This window comes from Cyprinus carpio, chromosome B20, assembly GCF_018340385.1.
Source record: "Cyprinus carpio isolate SPL01 chromosome B20, ASM1834038v1, whole genome shotgun sequence".
NCBI classification, from domain to species: Eukaryota; Metazoa; Chordata; class Actinopteri; order Cypriniformes; family Cyprinidae; genus Cyprinus; species Cyprinus carpio.
Genome location: NC_056616.1, coordinates 19,937,071 through 19,961,639, shown reverse-complemented (window position 1 = coordinate 19,961,639; position 24,569 = coordinate 19,937,071). Strand labels below are relative to the sequence as shown.

At 40.4% G+C, this 24,569-nt stretch overlaps 2 protein-coding genes across 4 annotated transcripts; one reads left to right on the top strand and one right to left on the bottom strand.

Moving 5' to 3' along the window:
• The first annotated feature begins 959 nt into the window (after nucleotides 1-959).
• LOC109053379 (zinc finger protein 395-like) lies at nucleotides 960-6,001 on the top strand. Its single transcript, XM_042746492.1, has 11 exons — nucleotides 960-1,143; nucleotides 1,387-1,502; nucleotides 1,593-1,738; nucleotides 1,906-1,909; nucleotides 1,968-2,070; nucleotides 3,091-3,290; nucleotides 3,405-3,505; nucleotides 3,699-3,939; nucleotides 4,127-4,216; nucleotides 4,311-4,429; nucleotides 5,167-6,001. Exons 1-11 carry the CDS (start codon nucleotides 975-977, stop codon nucleotides 5,276-5,278), a joined length of 1,401 nt encoding a protein of 466 aa, XP_042602426.1. The 5' UTR covers nucleotides 960-974; the 3' UTR covers nucleotides 5,279-6,001.
• A 255-nt stretch (nucleotides 6,002-6,256) lies between these two features.
• Nucleotides 6,257-24,348, bottom strand: LOC109053396 (prepronociceptin-like). 3 transcript variants are annotated; one of them, XM_042746489.1, is made up of 5 exons: nucleotides 24,175-24,346; nucleotides 23,416-23,538; nucleotides 15,715-15,925; nucleotides 9,456-9,650; nucleotides 6,257-7,999 (listed from the first exon to the last, which is right to left on the bottom strand). In XM_042746489.1, the coding sequence occupies exons 4-5, from the start codon at nucleotides 9,576-9,578 to the stop codon at nucleotides 7,415-7,417; spliced, it is 708 nt and encodes a 235-aa protein (XP_042602423.1). In that variant the 5' UTR covers nucleotides 9,579-9,650; nucleotides 15,715-15,925; nucleotides 23,416-23,538; nucleotides 24,175-24,346; the 3' UTR covers nucleotides 6,257-7,414. The 3 variants fall into 3 exon arrangements, with proteins under 3 accessions (XP_042602423.1, XP_042602424.1, XP_042602425.1); XM_042746490.1 differs by having other exon boundaries at nucleotides 15,715-15,896; XM_042746491.1 differs by lacking the exon at nucleotides 15,715-15,925 and having other exon boundaries at nucleotides 24,175-24,348.
• Nucleotides 24,349-24,569: the final 221 nt, after the last annotated feature.

The window sequence follows — 24,569 nt, the reverse complement described above, 5'->3', positions numbered from 1 at the left end:
ACAGCGGCATCTCTCCCTACGAAAACATTCAAGGTAAAATCACTAAACACGCCGGTTTTTCAGTGACGGTATGGCAAATATTGAGTGTTTATTTTACTGCATGTCTACAGACTTTTCCCATTAAAAACATATAGCATGTGTTTATGTGAACTGTTCTGCTTTTTAACCCTACCGTGCTCGTGTCGAGAAAATACGCTGTTTAAAATGATCTGTTTTAGTGTGTCAGTCTAATGCATGTGGCTTAATAGATTTTTATATCTGAATTTTCAAGAATAATGTGCACAAATGTGATTTATTGTATTGCAACTGTCTGTTGTTTTGCCTATTGGATTGTGTACATTAACGGGGGTTGAGCAGAAACTCGTGTACGCACACGTTGTTGGGCGAAGGTGTGTCCTTCGGGGAACCGAGTCAGCCAATCAGAATGCAGCTTCCGCCTCCAGTGGGAAGGCTGTTTTTTGCTGGATGTACACGCCCATTAAGAGAGTCGCAGCTAAAGTATGGATCTGGATTAAACAAATGGCATAGTTTAATTTAGCTGAATATTCAAACTAGAATAGCATTTCCTGAAGAAAATGCAAAGTGTTTGCAAGGCAGCAATTTTTAGACAAGCCTTTGTTGTCGGCTTTGGCTTTGTGCAAATGGTATGCTCTCAGCAAGCATCTTATTTCCTGTCAGCTTTGATCGAGGCGAGAATCACATAAGTGTAAAAGTGGATATGAGCTGGTAATACGTTCAAAAGACAAAAAGTCACAATACAAATAGATGGTATATTGTAAAAATAGATGAAAATACGATACAGACTTCGAACTGGTGGTTTCTAACGAATCGATTGAGTAAACGATGTCGCTAATAAAAGACTCGCCTACCGTGTATCCAATCAATGGTATGGAGCTATAGAACGAATCGGCGAATGAATCTTTTTAGTGAATGGATTCAAAGCACTCGAGTCACAACGTTGAATCCGAGTTCCGATGCGGGATTTGGATCTCTCAATGATTTCACTCCTTAAATCCGGAGTTACAGTATCTGAGAGGCTCATAGTCAGGGGGTGTGTTGCCCTAAAAAAAGTAAAGGCATCGAGCAAAATCCGACTGCGCAGCTTATCTAAAAGCGAAAATCTATCGCGTGTATTCGATAAAGGTATTTTTGGTTGTTACTTTACATTGTCTTTCCCACGTAAGTCTCATATATGAGTAATTTATTTCTCCTGAAAGTCTCGTGTAAGTGCTTTAGTTTTTAACAGAGGGTGTTGCTTGTAAATGTAATTATTTATTTATAATTTTCCACGTTATCATGGCTGTTGTTGTAAGCCAACTTGGCGTTTAGATTAAAACATGCACTGTAAATGCACGGTGTTTTAACATGCTTTCCTCTGTTTTCTAGCTTTTTGTGCAGAGAGCCAAAGCCGACTGTTTAGGAGAGGGCACAGCATGGCAGCGGTGGGATCCAGAGCAGGACTAGACACGATATCAATGTGCACAGAAGGGCAGGACGGATTGGTATGTGTCATAATAAATGACTATATATAGCCCCTGTAACTTCTACATAGATAAAGGAAAGTGTGTAAATGATTGTTTCCAATCATGCAGGTCTACATGCAGTGCTGTGGCCAGGGAGAAGGGGTGGGTGTGCAGAAGAAGCTGAATGCAGGGGCAGAGTGGTCAGCCGATGGAAACGCACAGCAAACAAACCTTCTATTCTTCCCACGGTCTTCCGGTGGGGACTTACCTTACAGGTTAACCTACAGATTCATTTCATCTGTCTAGTTCATTGTCTTCTAAATATAATGTAATACCAGCCCCTTTTCACTTTAGAATAACCCTGACTCTGTTAGAGCAGAATTACTCTGCAGATATTGTGTGATAATTGTGAAATCTTATTGTGGGCAATCTTACTTCATAGATCTGTAATGCAGTGTAGTGTAGTCGTGTGAAGAGTTTTTACTCTCTGCCTTATTTCAGAAGCCTGAGTCAGTGGAGATGGATGAGATCATGGCTGCAATGGTGCTCACCAGTCTGTCCTGCAGTCCAGTGGTCCAAAGCCCCCCGCAGAGGGACCTCCTACCAGGTGAACTGGTTTCTTTTGCAAATCACACCTTGCCAAACACAGAGCACTTTGCAGACAATGCTTGACAAACCACTGCAGACAGTTTATTTTAAACTAAATCTCATTAGTTTCTTATCTAGTATATTTTTAGAATTTGGTAGACTTTTTGTTGATATTTTTGCACTTTCAAATGTTTTTATGTTATTAATTATACTTTTTAATTATGTGCATCTTATATATTTTCAATGATTTTGTATAACACATAACCCGACAAATAATTGAGCAAATCTTTAGGTTTGTCAGTCTTTCCATTTTTGTATGTTTTATTATTTTGCTTTTTAATTATGCAGTTAGTTAATTATATATTTATTTAGTATATCAAATGTTTCAGTTTTATTATACAGTTTAAAACACAACCCAACAATTATTTTAGGAGTTATATGTCTGTGTCACTTTATTTTATTGTTTGTTTGTTTTATTAATATCTCTTTTTAATTATAAACTTATTTAATTGTTATATTATAATTTTATTATACAGTGTAACATGCAGCCTTATAATTAATTTAGCAAATTTGCTCTTTCATTTTTTTTGTCTTATGAATTTCCCTTTATGCACTTTATATTAAATTATAAAAATATTTAATGACAATATAACATTTTATACATATATTATACAGTCCAACATACAAACCAACATTACAACCCAACAACCTGTCACACATGTAATTTAAAAAAAGAAAAAGTCTTATTCATTCCTTTTTAATTATACACTTATTTAATTATATAAATATTAAATTATTATAATACAATTTTAGTAAACAGTCCAACATGCAACCCAACATGTAATTTACCAGTTCTGAGGTTTTCTCACTCATTTTGTAAAAATTAGTTTTATTCATTTAAATTTTAAATCTAACATTTAATTATAAAGTGATTATATGTTTCATTAAACAGTATAACACACACCCCACCAATTAATTTATTAAGTGTATGGTTAAGCGTGTTATTCACACTTCACCCTTTTTTTGTCTGTGACTACAGGGGACATGGAGTGTTGTGGAGGTGAGCTGTCTGACAGCGGCAGCAGTGGTTACTGGAGCTGGGACCACGGCAATGTCAGCCCAGCCCCTTCTCCATCGGTCACTGAGATGGAAAGGAGCCTGGGCCAACCGACAGATGAAGGACTGCACATGGAGATGGACCAAGCCGCATGTGAGGAGCCGGAGGCCAGGAGGTGCAAGGTGAGAATGAGAAAACTGTCAGACTGCAGAACCTGAGGGCGAAGAGACAGAGTTTTAAGCTGATGTTTTAAAAATACATGTGAGTCACTCTTTGTTTTTCTTTCTCATTCTCAGAGCTTGAGCAGGGGAGCATACAGGTGTCTGTGGCCTGGCTGCGGGAAAGTGCTGACATCACGGGTTGGAATGAAACGGCACATTCGCATTCTTCACCTGGGGTGAGTATGTCCTCACACACACCAAACTCTTGGAACAAGTGAGATGGCACAGGAACGGTATGAAGCATCTTTAAGCAATATCAGTGTTTATGATGTTGAAAAACCATGTATAATACTGCAAGTTTACATTATTAACTAGGCCTGAAAATAATGCATTGTATTTTTTCCCTTTATTTTGTTTTCTCTTAAACAGTGGGGGCTCAGAGCAGTCACATAGGGAGGAAGACTTCTACTACACAGAGGTCTCCTCTGAAGATGAGGAAACTGCACCGCCACCTCCTGCTCCATCCTTCTCCAGCGGGGTTTGGACCTCCTGCAGCTCCACACAAAGCCAATCCACCCCAGGACCCCAAGATGCTCCAGTCCAGTCAAGCCCACTCAGCCAATCAGCTCCAAGCAGCGTGTGGCAGATCCACACTGAACATCTTTATCAGGTACAGATCAGTTAAAGATAACGGCTAAAATCGAGCGGTTTAATCTAAGTCTAATGAACAGATTTAATTTAATGGGTGAACTATCCCTTTAATATTGATCAAAGAAATAATGAAAATCTTGTTAAAAAAAAAAAAAAACTTTGTTAAAGTCTTTTGTTTTTTTCCATCACTGTGTTATTTTCTGCAGGCCTGCGCATCCATTCAGGTGACGGCCTCTCCAGGCTCTCCCACCTTTTGTAGTTGGACCCCATCTGTTGACGTCCAGCAGAAACCTCAGGTTGGTCTGCCTCTCCAAAGCAGTTAACTTCATAAGTGGTGCATTTTAAAACACTTCATGCCATCTGTCCTTTTATTACTATGTTTATCTGTAGATTCCAGCATCTCGCAGCCGGTCAGTGAGTGTTGGAGAACAGTGGCTACAGAGGAACAGCGCCCCCACCAGATCACAGACCATGAGTGCATCTCCCTCCAGAGGCCACTGTTCATTCAGGTATTAGATCATGCTCAGTTAAATACTGCCCTCTGTAGTCTGGCATAGCTAGACCTTCAGACTGACTGCTGAAGATCTGGAATTCATAGCAGCTTTCATTGGCCAAGGCCCGCCCATGAGGCCGTTTGACCGACATATCAAACAACCAATTGCAGTTCGTTTTGTTCAGCATCATGTTTCGGGGCATGGAAATGTCGCCACAATAACAGACTGGTGTGTAAAACTCTCGGACGTATTTGAAAGATTCTATGCCGTGAACTATAAATATTTCACATACTTTTGAAATTCCAGTGTTTAGTTGATCCTGATAAGCGCTCGTCGTCACAGTTGTAAACACTATGGCTTTCTTCTTTCTTGAGGGGGTTTGGCGTCACGCATCTTTGTTTCCGGACAGAACGTTAAAGAACGCGACACACACGTCTCCCGAAATCCTGTAGAATTCAACCAATCCGATGACGACTTTGACACTCCCACTTTTGTTTCCCATGTGCATTGACGTTTAGCCAACGGTCCTTGGGCGTGACGTCTGATGCTGAGACTATGCCCTCTGTAGCAAAGTAAAAGATCTCTAAGCAAAGATAAATCTATTAGCGCAATTAACTTAGTATGTTTTGAAGTCAGAAATATTAATATGACTGATCATTCTGACTACAGTACGTTACACCACAAAAGTTATATTAGATAACAACTGTAACTTTTAATTTTTTCAATGTGTATTTATCATTTTATGTCCTCAGGAAGGGCAGAGGTGAGGCCAAAAAGTGCCGAAAAGTGTACGGCGTGGAGCGGAGGGACCAGTGGTGCACTGCCTGCCGCTGGAAGAAAGCCTGTCAGCGGTTCCCAGACTAAACAAAAAAAGACTTTAGGAGACAAGGAAGAATCTCCATTTTCTTTCTTTCCTCCAACTCTTTTCCTGCACTGTAGAGAACCAATCTTTTCACTTTTCTACCTTTTTTGTTTTCCTAGCTGAGTTAAAAGTGTTCTTGTTATGTTTTCCCACAAAGTGAACGCTGGTACTAGCTGTTGAGACTGTGGAGTAGTAGGATCCCAACCCTTCAAAGGTGAATTCTGCCCTCTCACGAGACTAAAGTGTAATCCTGTATCTGATCGAGGTGTTTTTCTACCCCAGTCCTGCACTTCATCCATACCTGAGATATTTAAGTGATTGTTGATTTTTGTATACTGTGGACAATGTATTGCCTTGAAGATTTTCATGTTGTTTTTCTATTGCCGTTTTGTTAGCCTGAAAAATTTAACAGTGTAATGTCATATATTGTCTTTTTTTTCTACGTATTTGCCCAGAATTTAGTCTCAACTTTTGAGTTTCGCAAGGTTTGACTAAGGTCGTATGCCATAGTGCTTCCTAATCATTCTAAACTGCCAGATATAAAGCTACAGTGGTGTTGTGAAAGATGTGAATGATGCTGGCCACATTGGTGGCCACAGTATGTTGTCTGTTGGAGATAAAAGTGCAGCTATAACCTTTTGATTGAATACCAAAGTGCTATTGCAAAGAGTTAAAGGGAGTTTGACTGAATATTGCCCGGAGAATAGATTGGGCTTGTTTCCTTTTGTACGTTTCTTGTCATCCTTCCAAAAAGTGTTAAGGTCTTGTACAATACTGGAATCATCCCCTTGGGGACATCTAAAAGAATTTGAAAGCATAACATCATACTGAAGAAAAAAATTAATAAATAAAAATTATGTATGATTAAAAGACACAAGATAAAATATGCAAATTTCAAAAGCTTGTCATTTGTGCAAGACAAATAACAAAAACAATGTAAAATTATTTTATTGGCCTTTTGTGTGCAATTCATGTACAAGTGGAGAGGATTTAAAGAAAAAAACTCACTTTACGAAAATACTCGCAGAATGTGTTTGAAATGAAAAATATTCACAAACACACACAACACCGTACATTTATGTGAAGAATACTGTAAAGTACACTGACAGCCTGTCTGCTAGTTCTTTCTTTACATGTGGGGTGTCAGTTTTCAAAACTCATGATGTGAGGGAGAGTCTGTCAAGCACTAAAGATGACTTCAGTCGTGTATGTTCATGCATAAACAAATGCAGAAAGCTAGAACACATGATAAACCGAAAGGCCATTACCACCAGGATGAACCACACAATTAAAGGCGCCATTTTTGCACCAAACTGATTTGTAAATATAATGACTATGAATTGTTTTCAAATTCAGACCGATCTTTTATTGTTAGGACAAACTGGGTAATCCCGCTACCAAACTCACGCTCATTTAGGTGAGGTTTTGATTACAAAGCCTAAAGTTGTCGTATATTTTTAGCGATATTGTCAGGATTTTTTTTTTTTTTTCGTCGCATTGCACAAAAATTCGAAGCATAATTTCGAGTGTACACTCTAGGGGGAAGCAGCGATCCAAAAAACGTCAGACAGCCCATCTTTCAATATTGTGCTACATATAATCACCTATTGATTTTGATAACTCGTTTGATTGCTCCACTAAATTTTTAAGACAGTTCTGTACATCAAGGACGTGTGCAAAACAACCAATTTTAGCACAACACAGTGTGCAAGGTTAAAATATAAAGTGCTTTCTCTCAAACAGAACAAGAAAACCCCATCCTCCACTACAAGCCACTGCTCTCATTTGTAACTGATTCACGTGCTCAATTCAAGTTTCACTGCTTTGCCTTTTATTTTTTTTCACAATGCTTCAAGGTTAATTCTAGGAGTTTTGATTCTGTAATGAACAATCAGTTCTCATCAGCAACATTTGTCCTAATGACTTGATCGAGATGTTTCTGATGTCAGGAACAGCACTGTCAATGGAAATGTCAATGATAGAAACCAACGCTTTACAAAATATTCCTCTTCTTTGATTAAACACAGATTTAGCTAGTTCTGGGCTGTGGTGCATGATAGATGTTCACAGTTACTGATGGCTGATGAGCAGTTGAGCTGAGGTAAGTGAAAAGACCAGGGCCTGCGCTCTAAGGCCAGCTAAACTTCATTCTGTCTTCGGATTCTGGTGGAGAGGTTGCCTGAACGCCCCGAGCGACCTGTCAAGCTCAGGTACTGCCTCAGTAGCTGACTCACGCGCTTCTGGTTGTTCCACTTGCGGGCAGATTTCCTTATCCCTATGAAGCCACCGTAGCGTTTCTGCAAAGGCCTTCCGGAGCTCACCAACTTCCGGAAACCATGACGACCTTTCATAAAGCCTCCAAATCGCTTGGATATGCTTACGGCTGCTTCATCGCTCTTCTCTTCTCCTATACCATCCTGGTCCTCCTCTGTCCTCGGGTCAAGGTCAGGGTCATATGAAATTTCCAGTTTCTCCTCCTCTAAAGGCTGCTGGCTGTGGAGTGCTTGCACGGCATGTCTAAACCTCTCCAAAGCTTCAGTATACGCAACACCATTGTCATTTTCTATGCTCACTGTGGCCAGAGGCTCCGCTTCATCCTCAGAGCGCTTTGATGTTTTCTCCTCCTGTAATGGTAGTGGAAGCTGGTTCAGACCTGCTGCCTGGTAACACAAATCCCAGGTCAATGCAGGAGATGCCTGTGCTTCACATTCCAGGATACATACCTGCAAAACAGTGGAGAATTTTTTACATGACAAAATATTTTTAGAGTAGAAAATTTCCTTATATAATATTGACAAATATTGGTTAAATTGTACTGAACATGCTCTCTCTATAAAAATAAAAATTCCAGTAAAAACAGTAATACTGAGAAATATTTGACATTTTAAAATAACTGTTTTCTATTTTTTCTATATTTTAAAATGTAATTTATTCCGGTGGTGGTAAAGCTGAATTTTTTAGCAGTCATTGCTTCAGTCTTCAGCGTCACATGATCCTTCAGAAATTATAATATGCTGTTTGGTGCTCAAGAAACATTTCTTATTATTATTAATGCTGAGAACAGTAGTGCTGAATTCTTTAATAAAGTTCAAATGACAGAAAATCATTTATTTGAAATAATAATAATAATTCCTGTTTTGTATGTTTTATTTATTTTTTTATTTGTTTCCTGTATCATTTTAGTTCATTATAAAAAGACTGCATTTTTTCCTTTGTTAGAAATATATCATGTTTTTATTAATGATTTGAATTTGCCTTTTCTAATAAAAAAGCTGAGTATAAAAAAGTGGCACAATGCTGCATGAAAACGGTCCGAAATACTACTAAAATTATGTAGCATTGGTGCAAGAAATGATATGATAACTGAGTGACTAGAATGGGGAAAAAAATCATCATTTTGTATGTGATCAGCTGTAGACAAATGCAGGTTCTTTCCACAAAATGTTCATGTGATGCTCTTTTTAAGGACGGGTATGTAACGGGAGAGCCTTTTTTTAATCTCCCATTTATAGGGAGAAAACCATAAATTGCATAGGGGCTTATAAGATGTGTATTACTTTTAAAAATAAAGGTTCTTTATGGGCATAGATGGTTCCATGAAGAACTTTCAACATAAGTGGAACCTTTCATTTATAGTGGAAAAGGGTTCTTTAGAATTGTAAAATGTTCTTCACAAAAAGAAAAAAATAAGGCTTACATAAAATTTTATTTGGGGAACTAAAAATGGTTCTTCTGTGAAACCCCCTTTTTGGATGTGAACTATCTTCTAAGTCTGTGTATGAATCTGTTGATGAAATTGTAACATCTGGCACCACTGTGGTGTCACAGAGCAAAAGCATGCCCACAGGGACCCATCTGGTCATGGCAAGAGCGCCTCCACCAAGTGTCAATCACTTCTACCCACAACATCAGCAGCCGACGGCACCACAGCAGCCAATTATGGGCAGACATTACCCCAATCACCCCAGTCACAGCTGTTTGGTCTGAACAATCATTAGCAACTTGATTACAGCCACTATCGTGACAGCAACCAACTTTTAACAAAGTTAATTTGTATCACAGTTTCTCATCCACTCCTGCTGTAAGATAAGACATCTTTGACTTATTACAATTTCGTTACAAAACCACAAACATTAATAGGGACTTTGTACTTTTATGTTAGTTAGATGTGGTGCTTACCAATGTGTTAAATGCTTGGTGTTCAGGTAGGATGAGTCCACAGGTTAAACAGTCCCCTTGGCAGTCGCTGTGACCCGAGGAGCACAAGCATAAGAGCAGCAGGGTCCAAAATGGGGTCTTCATGACTTCTTCACGGAACACACACCGGAACAAACAAATGAAGCAGGAACTTAGTCAGAGTAGCCAATAGGATATCTGATGAAGGAAGGAGAAGAGTAGAGGGGTGAGATGTTTCATTGGTAATTATTCTTCAATTTTCAGTTTATAACATGAACCTTTTCTGCATAGGGGAGAATAAATGAGTTAATCTCCAGATACTCTAAGAACTTTATAGTGGCTGAGACAGTGTAGTTTTATAAAATAACAGAGCAAATTTTAAGTGGCTCCAAGATATTTAGAAAACAAATCTTAAAACTCTAATGGAATATGTTAAGCAATTTAGCTACATCAGGGATTCTAATTTGATTCAATTTAGCCCCTTGGCTTCATCTTACCTAGTTCTTAAACTCATTTTACAGCTCAGTACCAGTTTTATCAACCAAAAAAGAGATTTTTACAACATTTCTTACTATATGTAAGTTTGGGGGCAGTTTTTAAAAAAAGAAATTAATACTTTTATTCAGCAAGTATGCAATAAATCAATCAAAAGTGACAATAAAGACATTTTTAAATAATGCTTTTCTTTTGTACTCTCTATTTGTCAAAGAATCCTAAAACTGTTAAATAATTTTCAGTACTGATAATAATTAGAAATATATATGATATAATATGATATATGATTAAAATATAGCCCATTTAAAAAAACTGTTATTTTTAAATGATAATAATTCTTAATATTTCTGTTTTTAACTGTATTTTTGATCAAATAAATGCAGTCTTTGTTATCAGAGACATTAAAAAATCTTTAAAGTGAAAAAAGTATTTGCATACATTTTCTAATTATTTGAATAAACAATTTCTAATGATCCATGATCTAACTGAATAAAATTCTTAATAAAAACATTAATACCAAGCAAATCTATTTTCCCCCACTCTTTCACTTTTTCTATTAAAAGGTTCTGATATTTATGAACATTCATGGAACTTTAACATTACACAAAAAGATTCTTTATAGTGGAAAAGTGTTTTTTATATTTTTTAAATGTTCTACACACTAAGAAAAAACTGAAAGGTTCTTTGGGGAAGCAAAAATGGTTCTTCTTCTGCGAAAACCGCATTTTGGAACCTTTTTTAAGAGTGTTCCTGAATCTATAAACGTTGAGAACACTTTCACAAGGACGTTCACAGGTTTGTGTGCACATTTGCCAATTTGACCTGTTGCTATAATCAGCTCTGGAAACCTTTTTTAACCTATGTCAATCAGCTAAACAAATTCCTGCTAATCCCAGATATTAGGACTGATAATCAGGCATTTTAAAAATAAACCCAGAAATGGGTCCAGTCTCCCTTAAGCCAAACACATGTGCTTCTTGAGATAAGATCACCTTATGACAATCACAATGAACACAGAACCCTCAAAGTGAATCAAACATATTTGAAAAATTCACACATGAAAGTATAAGGTAATGATCACCACCACTACTGTCACCACTGAAACATCAAAATTTGCAAACCACCATCTGTTTTTTTTCCACACACATACTGAAGTTCATTAAGGAAACTCATCATAAGCCCTAATTAATGTCTGAATTAGTGTGTGTGGCATAATGAGAAGGAAATGAGTGCGGGAGAGAAAGAGCGGGAATGCAGTTTCCATCAAACTCTGACTCACGCACTGCACCAGCACACAGTAAGTCACGACCGCATTAGGAGAGAAACGCACACATGTATGCTCATCTCTAAAAAGTTTTCTTTGATGAAAGCCAACAAAAATCTTTCAGTGATGAAAAGTTGACGATAAAAGCACGTTGAGATGTCTCTGCTCAGTGAGCAAAGAGTGTAATTATAGCCCCTCATGTAGAGCACTCTGAGAGAAGGACTACCGAAAAGCTCAGCACCAAAAAAAGTTTTCCAACCAATTAAATCCCTTGCATCATTAATACAGTTCAATTTGCAGAGAGATTTGATGGAACCTTTTAATGATCATCCCCTGCTACAGTCTCTTATTTGTTGGAGATAATGGAAAACATGAAAACAGCTGGAGGGAAAGTACAAAAGCATCAACCTCAGCAACTGTCATCTGCAATACTAATACTGTGCCTATTATTTAGCAGAGAGATAGAAGTGTCCTGTTTGACCTGTAACGTACTTATTGACCCCAATTTCTAGAAGGCGTAAGGATATACAGTATGTCTTTAAAATATATATGATACACGTCGTTCCAAACTCTAAGACTTTCTATCTTGATCGTTTTTTTTCTGTCCATTCAATGAAAGTTAGTGGGGTCCAGTGTTGTTTTGATAACTTTCTTTTTCTGGACAAACAATTTGGGACAACATGAGGGTGAGTAAATGATGACAAAACTTTAATGTTGAAGCAGTGTTGAATTATTGTACTAATCTTTAGCTACAAAAAACAAAAAAAACTATAAGCTACATTACACAACAAAAAAACACAAAAATAACAAGCTACTCTTAGCTACATTACATATAAAAAATTATAAGCTACATTACACAACAAAAAACCATAAAAAAGGAAATATTTTAAATGCAATTATATATATATATATTAATATAAAAAATTATAAGCTACATATATAACATATATATATAAAAAGGAAATATTTATATGCATATATATATATATATATATATATATATATACGTGTGTGTGTATGTGTACACACACACACACACATATGATGCTTTAATTGATCATTTTAAATCAAAGATGTATTTTTATGCTCTAATTTATAGAGCAGAAATCAAGGGTGAGCTGACGTTCTGTTCAGTATAGAAGCAAATAAAATAAAACATAAAAAGTTAAATAATATGAGAAATAAATGATAAAGAATAAAGCAATAGATAAAATACTGATCCATAATGAGGGGTTTTGTCCACATCATGAAAGATGGTTGTTTTTGAACCCCATTGACTTCTATAGTTTGGACAAAAAGCTTTGGACTGACATGAAGGTGAGTAAATGATGATAAAATATTAAGGGTGTGAATTTTTTAAAGAATGCCTATGAGTCCTAATGCAGTGCTCATAGAGGAGGTGCTCTGTCTGCAGTCTTTGACTAATCTAAGGGAATGCGACTAATCTGATTTGACTGGTCTGCTCGCCCTCTCCTACAGCCACCTGATCGTATCACCTCCACGGCAAACACCAAACCCCATTCTCATTCTGTTCCCGCACCGTGGCTGAAACACAAACGCCTGAACTGAGTCACCACCAGATTGTGGAAAAGCCGCTTTTCTTCTGCTTTCTGTTTTTGGTTTTTCCAATTACCCTTTTCATTGGTTAACTGTGTCATGACATGTCAAGAATGAGCAAATAATAATTACTTTTGTTTTTTGCTCCACAGTAGATGGAAGGAGGACCATGACCTCTTTTTCATTTCTCATCCACATTAATATCATCCCCTGAATGCGAAGGCACTTCATCTCGGATTTATTACGCAGTAAATGATAGCTCACCTGTTTGCTATATCTAGCAATTTTTTGTCCTTCGTAATAGCATTGCATCAAAATAATCTAGGCTCTTCTCATTGTCATAACCATTTCTGTTGAGGAATGGGGGATTCGCATGGTTACTTTAATTGAGAGCACAATGATTGCCAGAGGGCTCAGAGTCTGCAGTCCCTTTGCAGATGATCATGGTTCCCCTCCACACACACTGCCTCTTCACTGGCAGAACAGCAGCAATCATTGCATTATCTTCCCCGTGGCCATGACAATGAACTGAGAATTTACCATAAAAGATGGGGGGAGGGAGTGAAAAGTTTCTTTCTTTATTGATTTTTGAAGGACTATTGGCATGATATTTCAATTGCGAGGAGAAAATGCAATAAATGCCACTGTCACCAAAAGCAGTGGTGAAAATAAATAGCCAGATTGATATATTAGACCATTTGACTAACAGAAAGTCATGATTTCTTCACAGTGTTTGCAATTTCCAAATCAAAATGAAACAGGCTTCAGAAAAAGTTGTTTTTGTATAATAATGCTCGCAATGAGCTGTAGAGGTGTAGTATGAAATTTCTATGCATGGAATATAATCCACCATATATAAATGCACTAAGCAGTATTCAGGATGGATTTTGTATAATAGAAATATGACACTGTATACAGTCCAAGTTCAGAAGCAGCTGAGATCATGTGGATGGAATAAAATACAATCAAGTGTCACAATTATGCATAATTACAAGCAATAGAAAAAGTGAACACCAGATATGGCAGCTTTGACCTTATACTGGTTCTATCCAAGTGCTTCTTTGATTCAGTGCAGTTGTTTTGGTCATTGCAATTAATATTGAACATGTTGCTCAAGCTTGAAATGTTGACAGCTTCTGGAAATCCAGAGCATTAATTGATTTAATAGATTTTCTCTTGCCTCTAACTCTAATTGATAGATGTATGTAATTATGCATGCAACACTTCTGCTCTAATGGATTTTACATGGCTCAGGTAATTAATCTGAGGAAAACTAGTCTCCCTAATGCAGTGCAAAGTTTTAAAATAATTACACTAAATTAGACAAGCAGCTTTCATGTTTAAATTCATAGAGGATTGTTGCATGAATTTATTATGGCGTGCATAATATGCGCAATTTGGAAGATTTATTTAGATGCGGTGTACGCCTTGAGTTTGCCTTAGTCCAATGATGCAAGCAAAATAAAAGACCTATTTAAACTTTTCATAAACTGATTCAAAATGTATGTGCAAATGTCCATGTATGAATACATGAAGACATTTTGCAGGCCTTAAAAATATATTGGATTGCTTCTTACAGATGAAGTGCTTCACAGAATATGAAAATAATGGAAACCAGTAAAGTTTAAAAAATTAATCAATCAATCAATCAATATATGAAAAATATGAAATTAAGCTTTATCTAGCATGATATAGGTTAATTTTCATAATTAAATATGGTTTGATCATTCTTTTTTGTATTGTTATATATGATATATTTTTTTATAAAACAAAATATACTTAAACAATAAATCCTAATAAAAAATAAATAAATATTTAGTTTATATAATATCAACATACTGATAGCAGTTAATATTTGTTCCTTGCATTCACAAAAAAAAAAAAAAAAAAATAAAAAAAACTTGGATTACGGGTAAATGATTAAACCATGCAACATATAGATATACAGTATATGATATACAGTCTTTTTTTATTATTGATCGTGTTATTTAGTGTAAATTATCTGTCATCCTAAAAGCAGTAAACATTCATATATATATATACGAATAGCACACTTGTTGCTATTCTGCGCAGGCTGTAATTAGATGAAATACTGGAATGAACATTATGCACAAAATGCTATGCTAGTTGATTAAAGGGAGTCTCAGTGGACACACTGTGTTAAGTTTAGTTTAATTACTGCAAATAAATAAAAATAAAAAATTAGAAGTAAATGGAGTCAAAATAGCTGTGCTTCCCTCATCACTGACTTCAAACAGTGCACTCAGGTCTCTGTGATCAAAGCTTTAAATGAAATACACTTGTCTAACACTGTCGTCTAGAGTGTTATAGTGTTATATGCAATTTCAGTCAATTGTTAGTGGAGTAATAATTTTAAAAGAGTCTGTAACACTACACCCCCAAAACAAACATGATCCAGACATATTCTGATTTGTTCTTACACGGAAATACATAATTTGAAAAAGTAGCTTATTAAACAGAAAAATGTAATAAAGGCAAACAAAAATGTAAAAACTTTAAACTTTGCAAGCAAAAAAACAAAACAAAACCAAAAAAACACTAGGATAATGTCAGTTAACTGGTAGCCATGAAGATGATTAATGCAGAAAAGCTATGAGTAATGGAAAAAATATTATTTACAGAGCAGCGCTAATCATTAAAACGTTATCCAGGGACCTCGTCATATTAATATTAGCCTAATTGCACTGCCATAAGAAAAACATAGACTGTGATTACAACTGCAGTCACTTTTGCTTAAACAAATATTAATATTAATAGACAATCAAAAAAAGTGAGCAATCATAACAAATAATAAAATATTTGTCACATCAGGCAAAACAAAACAACAACTGACCCAACAAAACTGGTCTAATCTGCATTCTTTCACTGTGGAATTAGAATCAATACAAAAATACAAAAGAGGTATCACATGACACCTTGTTTTACCTGCCGTCTGTGATAAAGGGTTGCTCTCAGTCTCTCTCTCACTTTCGGTCTTGAGGTGTGGCAGTTATGTCCAGTCTTCAGCTTCTTGGTTTGTTCAACTGCTTGCCTGCTCCCTTTCTCTCCCCTCTTATAACGGCACACCCCTTCCTCTGATTCAGCCCCCCCAGTGTCTGTGGATGGGGCTACACCAAGGCAGGGTATTACGCACAACCTGGACAGCCATACAACCCTTAGTCAAGGCTGACGTACAAGACACTACCAACGTCACCTCTTTCCCCACCCCAGAAGATATTACCTGGGCTAAAAATACACATCATTCAATTTGTAATTGACTAAAAATGCGTTGGTTTTATCCAATGGCATATTGACTGTATATTTCCAAACATAGTTCCCATCAATAAACTTATGATCAGAAACTTAGATAACGTGCCTTTAACAAGCTAAGCGCTGGGAGTGTGAATTGCAAATTAAGCCCAAAATGCAATTTACAGTTGAGCAGTACATACAGGAAAAAAACAAAATCTCCCAGAGGCAAAAAGAAATCTCAGTGGACGATGAGGCTTCACATCCTCTGCAAAGGAAAGACAGGATTGTGCCAACATGAATATGAGGAGAGCACTAACAACAAGAGTTATGAATCATACAGCTATACAAATAACTTGCTTTCATGCAGCATTTAAATAAAATGCATTTGCTTTTCGGTCAAATTGAGCTCATATATAGAGTACAGTTGGCTACTTCTCAGTATATAAGTTGCAATTTCAGTTGAAATTGAATAGAATTGGCAACACCCCACATGAAGTTAAAATTAAATTTTAAATATGAATGACAGAAAAAAGGAACTGACTGAATTGCTATTCTGAGAAAATCAATACAGGTAATGCATTTGGGGGAATGAAGTCTTTTTCCACTCTTATCCGCAAAGGTTCATTTACTAAATATTATGAAATATATACCAATTCCTGTTGGTGAAATTTAAAATTCTATCTATATGTACTGTAGGTCCTATAGAGTACATCTCGGTTACGTATGTAACCACAGTTCCCTGAATAGGGAACGAGATGCTGCGGTGACGTCACCGTATGGGAACACCTTCGGTGTGACGAATGTCTGAAGCCCTATACCATCTCGCCAATCCTATTGGCCAAATAGCGCTTGGCACCGCCCTACGCATGCGTACGCATCGTATACCCGGGCGCCGCGCGCTATTTCGCTCAGATTTCATGAACTGAAGAGAAGAACGCTATCAGGTATGGAACGGCCGGGACCGCAGCATCTCGTTCCCTATTCAGGGAACTGTGGTTACATACGTAACCGAGATGTTCCCTTTCATAGGTCACTTCGATGCTGCGGTGACGTCACCGTATGGGAACCCTATACCATAACGCCTGACGTACCTGATAGCTGGGATCCAAGGAAGCATCTGCTCAAGCGGAGAGAACCCGGGAGCCAGGAGCCGTCCTTACATCCAGACTGTAAAACTTTATAAAAGTGCTCGGTGAGGACCATCCTGCCGCAGCACAGATATCAGCCATAGAAGATCCACTGAGGGCCGCCTGAGAGGAAGCGACTGCTCTAGTGGAATGAGCTTTGACTCCTAGAGGCGAGGCGAGACCCGCGCGCCTCATAGGCTAAAGATATTGCCTCCACCAACCAATGGGACATGCGTTGCTTTGTGACAGCATGGCCTCTATTCTTATGTCCAAAACAGACAAACAGCTGGTCGGACTCACGCCATGAGGCTGATCGATCGACATAAGTCTTAAGCGCTCTGACAGGGCAAAGACTTAGATCTTCTGATCCTATCCCAGCAGGGGGTAAAGCCTCCAGGACCGTCTGCTGAAAATGAAAGGGGTTCGAAGCGACTTTAGGGACATAATTAGGCCTCGGTCGCAGCAATACCTTCACAAAGCCTGGTGCAAAATCCATGCACGACGGCGAAACAGAAAGAGCCTGTAAATCCCCAACTCTCTTGAGGGAGGATAAGGCCATAAGAAGAACTGTCTTCAAGGTCAGGATTTTATCCGGTACGGTTTCCAAGGGCTCAAACGGATGTCCTGATAGACCTTGCAGTACAATAGATAAATCCCATGAGGGAACTCGCACAGGGCGGAAAGGCCTCAGCCGTCGCGCACCTTGTAAAAAGCGAGAGACCAGCGGATGACGGCCCACTGAAGCACCATCCATATATACGTGGTTAGCTGAAATGGCTGCCACATAAACTTTCAAAGTTGCTGGCGTTACACCATCAGAGAAACGGTCTTGAAGGAACTCCAGTACTGAAGCCACTGGGCAGTAAACTGGGTCTATACTACGAAAACCACACCAGGTCGTAAACAGCTTCCATTTGAAAGCATATAAGCGTCTCGTAGATGCTGCTCTGGAATTCATAATAGTCTCGGAGGTTTCCGCAGAAAGACGACCGACATATTAACTCACTCCGCTCAGAGGCCACGCCCACAGTTTCCACAGATCTGGCCTCGGGTGCCAAATCATCCCTCGTGCTTGCGATAGTAAGTCCTGTCTGAGGGGAATCTCCCATGGAGAGCCCACTATTAGACTGACCAGTTCCGCAAACCACGGCTGTGTGGGCCACCACGGAGCCACCAGCAGCAGCTGCTCCACTCTGTCCAGCCGTATCCTGGACAACACCGCTGGAATTAAACGAATTGGAGGAAAAGGCATATCAGCTGGTCCTCGGTCAATTGTGTGCTAACGCATCCAAGCCTAGGAGTGATGGAGGGCACAGGAAGAGCCATAGTGGGCAATACGTAGTCATGCTTGACGCGAATAAGTCCACACTCTCGCCTCTCCGAATATCTGCCATAAAAGGCTCACCGTCTGTGGGTGTAATCTCCATTCCCCCTGCTCCAGAGTCTGTCTGGATAGCAGATCCGCTCCGACGTTCAAACGTCCGGGGACATGAACTGCTCGGATCGATAGAAATCTGTTCCGAGACCAAAGAAGAATACTCCTCGCCAGCCTGCACAGGGGGCGAGAGCGTAACCCTCCTTGATGATTCAGGTATGACACAACCGCCATGTTGTCTGACCTGAGTAGTACATGACGGCCGGTCAGCAGATTTGAGAAATACTGGAGAGCTAGTAAAACTGCCAGTAGTTCCAACCTGTTTATGTGCCAACCGCGTTGTGTCGCTGTCCACACTCCATGAGCTGGGCGCCCTTGACAAACAGCTCCCCAACCGGTCAAAGACGCGTCCGTCGTGACAGTCTCTCGGGAAGCACAAATCCCCAGCCGAACTCCGGCTAGAAGGAACTCGGTTGACATCCACTGTTTTATTGACATAACACACCTCCGTGTCACCGAAATCGTACGATGCGGAAAACAACGGGGTGAAATGTTCTGACTTTTCGTCCACCACTGAAAAGGGCGCATGTGAAGTAAGCCCAGACGAATTACAGGGGATGCCGCTGCCATCAGACCTAACAGCCTGAGACACAAACTCACCGTCACTGTGCGGCCTACTTTGAAGTGACGCACGCATGACGTGAGAGACTGAACGCGCGGTAGAGATAGTCTGGCTGTCATCGCGCGAGAGTCCAAATCTATTCCCAGAAAGGTTATCCGTTGAGAGGGGATTAAAACACTCTTCTGGAAATTCGTGCATAAGCCCAGGCTTCTTAAATGATTCAGCACTAAATCTCGGTGAGAGAGTGCTTGAGTCTGTGATTGAGCTAGCACCAGCCAATCGTCCAAGTAATTCAACACACGAACGCCCTGGAGCCGCAACGGGGCCAGAGCTGCGTCCATGCATTTTGAAAAAGTTCGGGGAGCCAGGGCTAAGCCGAACGGAAGAACACGGTATTGATACGCTTTGCCCTCTAAAGCGAATCTGAGGAACTTCCTGTGTCTCTTGATGATCTGAATATGAAAATATGCATCCTTCAGATCGATCGTGACAAACCAAGTGTTTGGTTGAATCTGAGACAAAATGGACTTTACCGTTAACATCCTGAATTTGCTCGTCCTGAGTGCAAGATTCAAACGGCGTAGATCCAATATGGGTCGCAAACCCCCCCCCTTTTTTTGGTACAACAAAATAGCGGCTGTAAAAACCTGACTCCATCTGAGAGGGGTGTACTTCTTCTATAGCCCCTTTCTTCAGCAGAGCTGTCATTTCTTGCCGCAGCACCGCGACTTCCTCTGGTTTCACAACCGTGGGAAGAATTCCGCGGAAAGGAGGCGGGCCTTTTCGAAACTGAATGGTGTATCCGAGACGAATCGTGCGTAACACCCATTGCGAAATGCCGGGCAAGCGTTCCCACGCGGCCCGAAATAGCGTCAGTGGTTTCAAGGTTTCCGCCTTTTTCAGCGTTTTCATACGCGTTAACATGCCCGAATACGGAAAGCTCGCGGCGTCCGTAAGCCGGGGAAGCGCGTGCGTCAAATCCGCTGCATCTCGTTGTGTATAATCCTGAAGCGTGTCCACGGCAGGAATTAATCCAACAAGATGAACATCGGGCTCTGCCGCTAGCGAAAAAGCGGCGGCTGTATGAGCCGTCATAAACGGGCCGTCTTTGCCAGACCCTTGTAGCGTTCCTCGGATTCTGAAGGCTGAATCGCGCAGAGTGTCTGAGGAAACGCCTGACATGGTTGCTCGATCCAATGCTGCTCGAAGCGCCTTTTTCGGCGAGACAGTCAATGTTAGAGCGTGGGGACTGCAGTGAGAGGGTTGGATGCGCGAAAACGGTCCAATAGCGCTCTCTAGCGGAGGGCACAGTCCCTGGCAAGCAGCGAGAATATCAGGAGCTGCTATTAGGAGCCCGAGAGCGAGAGGCATTAGCCGTCGAACTCAGGTCTAATCTTTTCCGCTGTCGCTGGCGAGCTGGTGGAAAAAGCCTTAGGACCCCAGTCCTTACGAGGGGGCGCCATAGGCGAAGGCTCTTCCCGTGAGGCAGCCCGTTGGCGGTTTGAAGAGGTTGAACGAGACCGCGCGGGCGCCTGCCGCCGTTCAGTCTCTCTGGGTCTGCGTGGAATCAGCTGGCGGAAAGCGGCTGATTGCTGTTTCGCTGCCCTAAATTTATCCACCACCGACGTAACTGCCTCTCCAAACAAACCGTCCTTAGAAATGGGCGCGTCCATGAGAAAAGATTTATCCTTTTCTTTGATATCGGTGAGATTCAGCCAAAGGTGGCGCTCGACCGTAATCAAACCAGCCATGGAACGGCCCACTGCCCGAGCAGTATGTTTGGTAGCGCGTAGCGCCAAATCCGTTGCCCGACGCAGCTCTTTCACAGCCTCGGGTGTGATGCCCTCCCCCTCGTCGAGATCCTTTAAAAGCTCCGCTTGGTAGGCCTGGAGGACCGCCATAGAGTGGAGCGATGCGGCCGCCTGGCCAGCAGCCATGTAAGATTTCCCGACGAGGCTAGACGTGACTCGACACGCCTTCGAAGGAAGGAGGGGACGAGACTTCCATGCCGTGGCCGAATTAGGCGCCAGATGTTCGGCGAGAGTCTCCTCAACCGGAGGCATCGCTGTATAGCCACGGTTCGCCATATCTGAAATGGTGGCGAAATCCGCAGCCGCAGCGTTCGTGATGCGCGCCGAGTAGGGCTGCTTCCAGGACCTCGAAACCTCCTGGTGGAGGTCCGGGAAAAAAAGGCAGGGGCCTACGGGGCTGCGCGGGAGCACGACTAGTCAAAAAACGGTCGTCCAGCTTAGATGAAGGTTGGGCCTCGGCCTTCTCAACCTCCCAGTCCAGTCCCAGCTTACCCACCGCACGAGAGACCACATCCAACAGCTCGCTGTAGGAGGGAGAGACGCGCTTCTCCTGTCCGCTAGGAGGGAGAGGGCTGTCCGTATCTGCCACGAAGTCCTCAGACTCCGAAGCCGCGGTGGATAAGACGTCGTCGTCGAACTGCCCACAACCGAAGGAGATAGCATCGTATGCCTCCGGGGTGGGCTGTAAACCCCCGTCCGAGAACACAACGGGTTCGACGAAGGTGGCATCCTGCACTCGGGTAGGGGAGAGCGAGCGATGTGGAGAAAACTCCAGCGCCGCGCTGTCGTCGTAAGTGAGGTCGCACATGTCTCCCCAAGCCATCGCCTCGTGCGGTGCCTCGGCAGCCGCAGAAGCGACACGGCGGGGGTTAGACGCGGGGGCGACCTTGGAAAAACACTTCTTCTACCCTCGAGCGCAGTACTTTAAGTCGCAGGCCATCACAGTGGGGACAAGAGGAAAGGCCACTAAGCGCAGACTGCGCGTGATGTAATCCCAAACAGACTACGCACCTTTCGTGAGTGTCTCCCTTAGTGATGAACCTGGTACACGGTTCCTTGCACTTTCGAAAGCTCATCGCGTCCGCGAAGAGGAGTTAACACTGCTCGAGAAAACCGCTATGAACGCGAGATGATTCCAGGGCACAGATGATTCTCTTTCCTGAAGGAAATGAAAATGAAATCTGAGCGAAATAGCGCGCGGCGGCGCCCGGGTATACGATGCGTACGCATGCGTAGGGCGGTGCCAAGCGCTATTTGGCCAATAGGATTGGCGAGATGGTATAGGGCTTCAGACATTCGTCACACCAAAGTTGTTCCCAACATTTGCTGAATTCAGAATTCAGTAATAACTCGTTTTTAATAACAACAGGGCTGGCAATGCCAAGGTTGTTTTGAATCACAGAGAATGCATGAACTAATAAAACATATCACTTAAATGCAATGTAAGTTGAATAAAAGCATCGGCCAGATGTGTAATGTACATATCTATAAACTTTAACATCTTTCAAAACCTTCAAAGGGTGTCTAAATTCTATTTTCTTTCATTCACATTTGAATTGGAATTCAAATCGGTTTGCTAATTTAAAGACCAGTACTAAACCAGCATAAACCAGCTTGGACTTTGTCTTTCCAGCAGGGATGGTGAAGTCTTATACAATGAGCATATATGAGCATGCACACACACACACACACACACACACACACACACACACACACACACACACACACACACACACACACACACACACACACAAAAGTCCTAAGAAAAACCCACCTCAACCAAAGCATTGAGGAAAATTGAAATACTGTAACATTGTATTCTAGCTGATAAATACTTTGAATGGGCATATATAATTGTAAGTGGTTCAGCATTAGGAAAAGCCTGTTGAAAAATAAATTAATTTGGGTAAGACCAGTAGCTAATATAGGTCTGAATAAGAGCAGCCATTAAATTACAATAGCTTGCTTTGATCTCCCTAATCATGCCATTTCAGAGGCTGTTAAATAACATGGATTAGATGCAAAAATAAACACAAATCCTGATTTGTAATTAATCTCTAAATAAACATAATGATTATAAAAAATGTGTCATGCATTTGCGCCACTGAGGAAATGAACTAATAAGCATCAAAATTATTAATGTGATGCGTCCAATATTCAGTCTTTGATAACTCATTCCTAAATCATAAACAGCCCAAATAACCCATCACCTGAGTCCCTGTACCATGTATTTGCATTCTGTTCCATGCAGTAAGACCGGAATGAAAGATTATTCAAAAACAAACAGAAATGCACCATGCCGCTATAAAGGAACTCATCAGATTTTGTGCCGCATCATATTACAGCAGTGGCTGAATCACAGAACCAGCAGCTGAATGGATAGTGGTGAGACACCACCTCAGAGTAAAATTGAAGTCAGTTCTACGCACGATATGCAATTATACGCGTGGGCTTATTCACCTCCGTGATGCAGAATGATTGGGGGCCTCTCTGGTCAATATTGTATCATTTCTCTTCATCATTCCAGGGCAATGCTTTATTGTTATATGAGGCGATGAAGAGCGCTGAGGTATGTCCATGTCCCTGTGGGAGACACCACTATGTTTTATGGGAGGCCCTTGGCAATAATTCCCAATAATGACTATTAATACTACACACTTAATTGATTACAGCAGAATAACCCAAAGATATGACTAAATATAAGAAAATATGTAAAATACAAAGCCTGTGGATGAAAAAGATCCAATGTTGAAAGACGTTTCATTCAAAGCTGTATTTTTTTCACATATTGTACATTTATTTTAATAAATTAAGACAAAAATGAAATAGTTCTGAAAAGACAAGGAAATGTAGCACACAAAAACCAAGCTGGAACATATCTCAGGACACTAACTGGGTGAGGAATGAGAAATTCTTTGGTTACTGGTAAGACAAAGGTGCTGCTATAGTTAGCAGAGAAATAAAATAAGAAGAAAATAATTGGTTGAGTATTTTTTGTAATGTGAGAATGTGGGAGTGACAGCCTGGTTCACGGGGTGTTCTTGGGTTATCATGGAGGTTTCCTTATCTGTGTCTGACATTTAGGAAACTTTAGGCAAGCATTAAAGAGCCACAAGGTCAGTGGTTTTATCACATTTTAAAAGTTGGAAAGAGTTAGATTCTTATGGGGGATTTTTGTGCTTTTAAACCAAAATTGCTATATAAAAAGTTTAATCCTACCTTTAGAGTTGGATAATCCTTGATTCTAACAGGGTATATAGGGGTGACCATGTCTGGTTGTTAAAAACAGCTTCAAAGCTTCACGTTTTATCACAATAAACCCAGTATGGGGTAAGTTGTCACAGTGGAACCCGCATAGGCTTTTCGGTTAAATCTAAAAAGCGACAGAGTAAAAGGAAATTAAGTAAAATGTAAAGTAATTGTTTAACTAATAAATTGTATAAATGCACAGCATTTAAAACATGTGACAACTTGCCCCAATACGATTTTTAAATAAACTGCTCTGAGTACACCGTTCAAATCTACGTTACCTTCATTATGTAAGTTAGCTGTCTTGTAAATGTATGCATGTTTTTTTTGTGCTCACTTGTTTGCCCAACAGCTATGGGAAAATC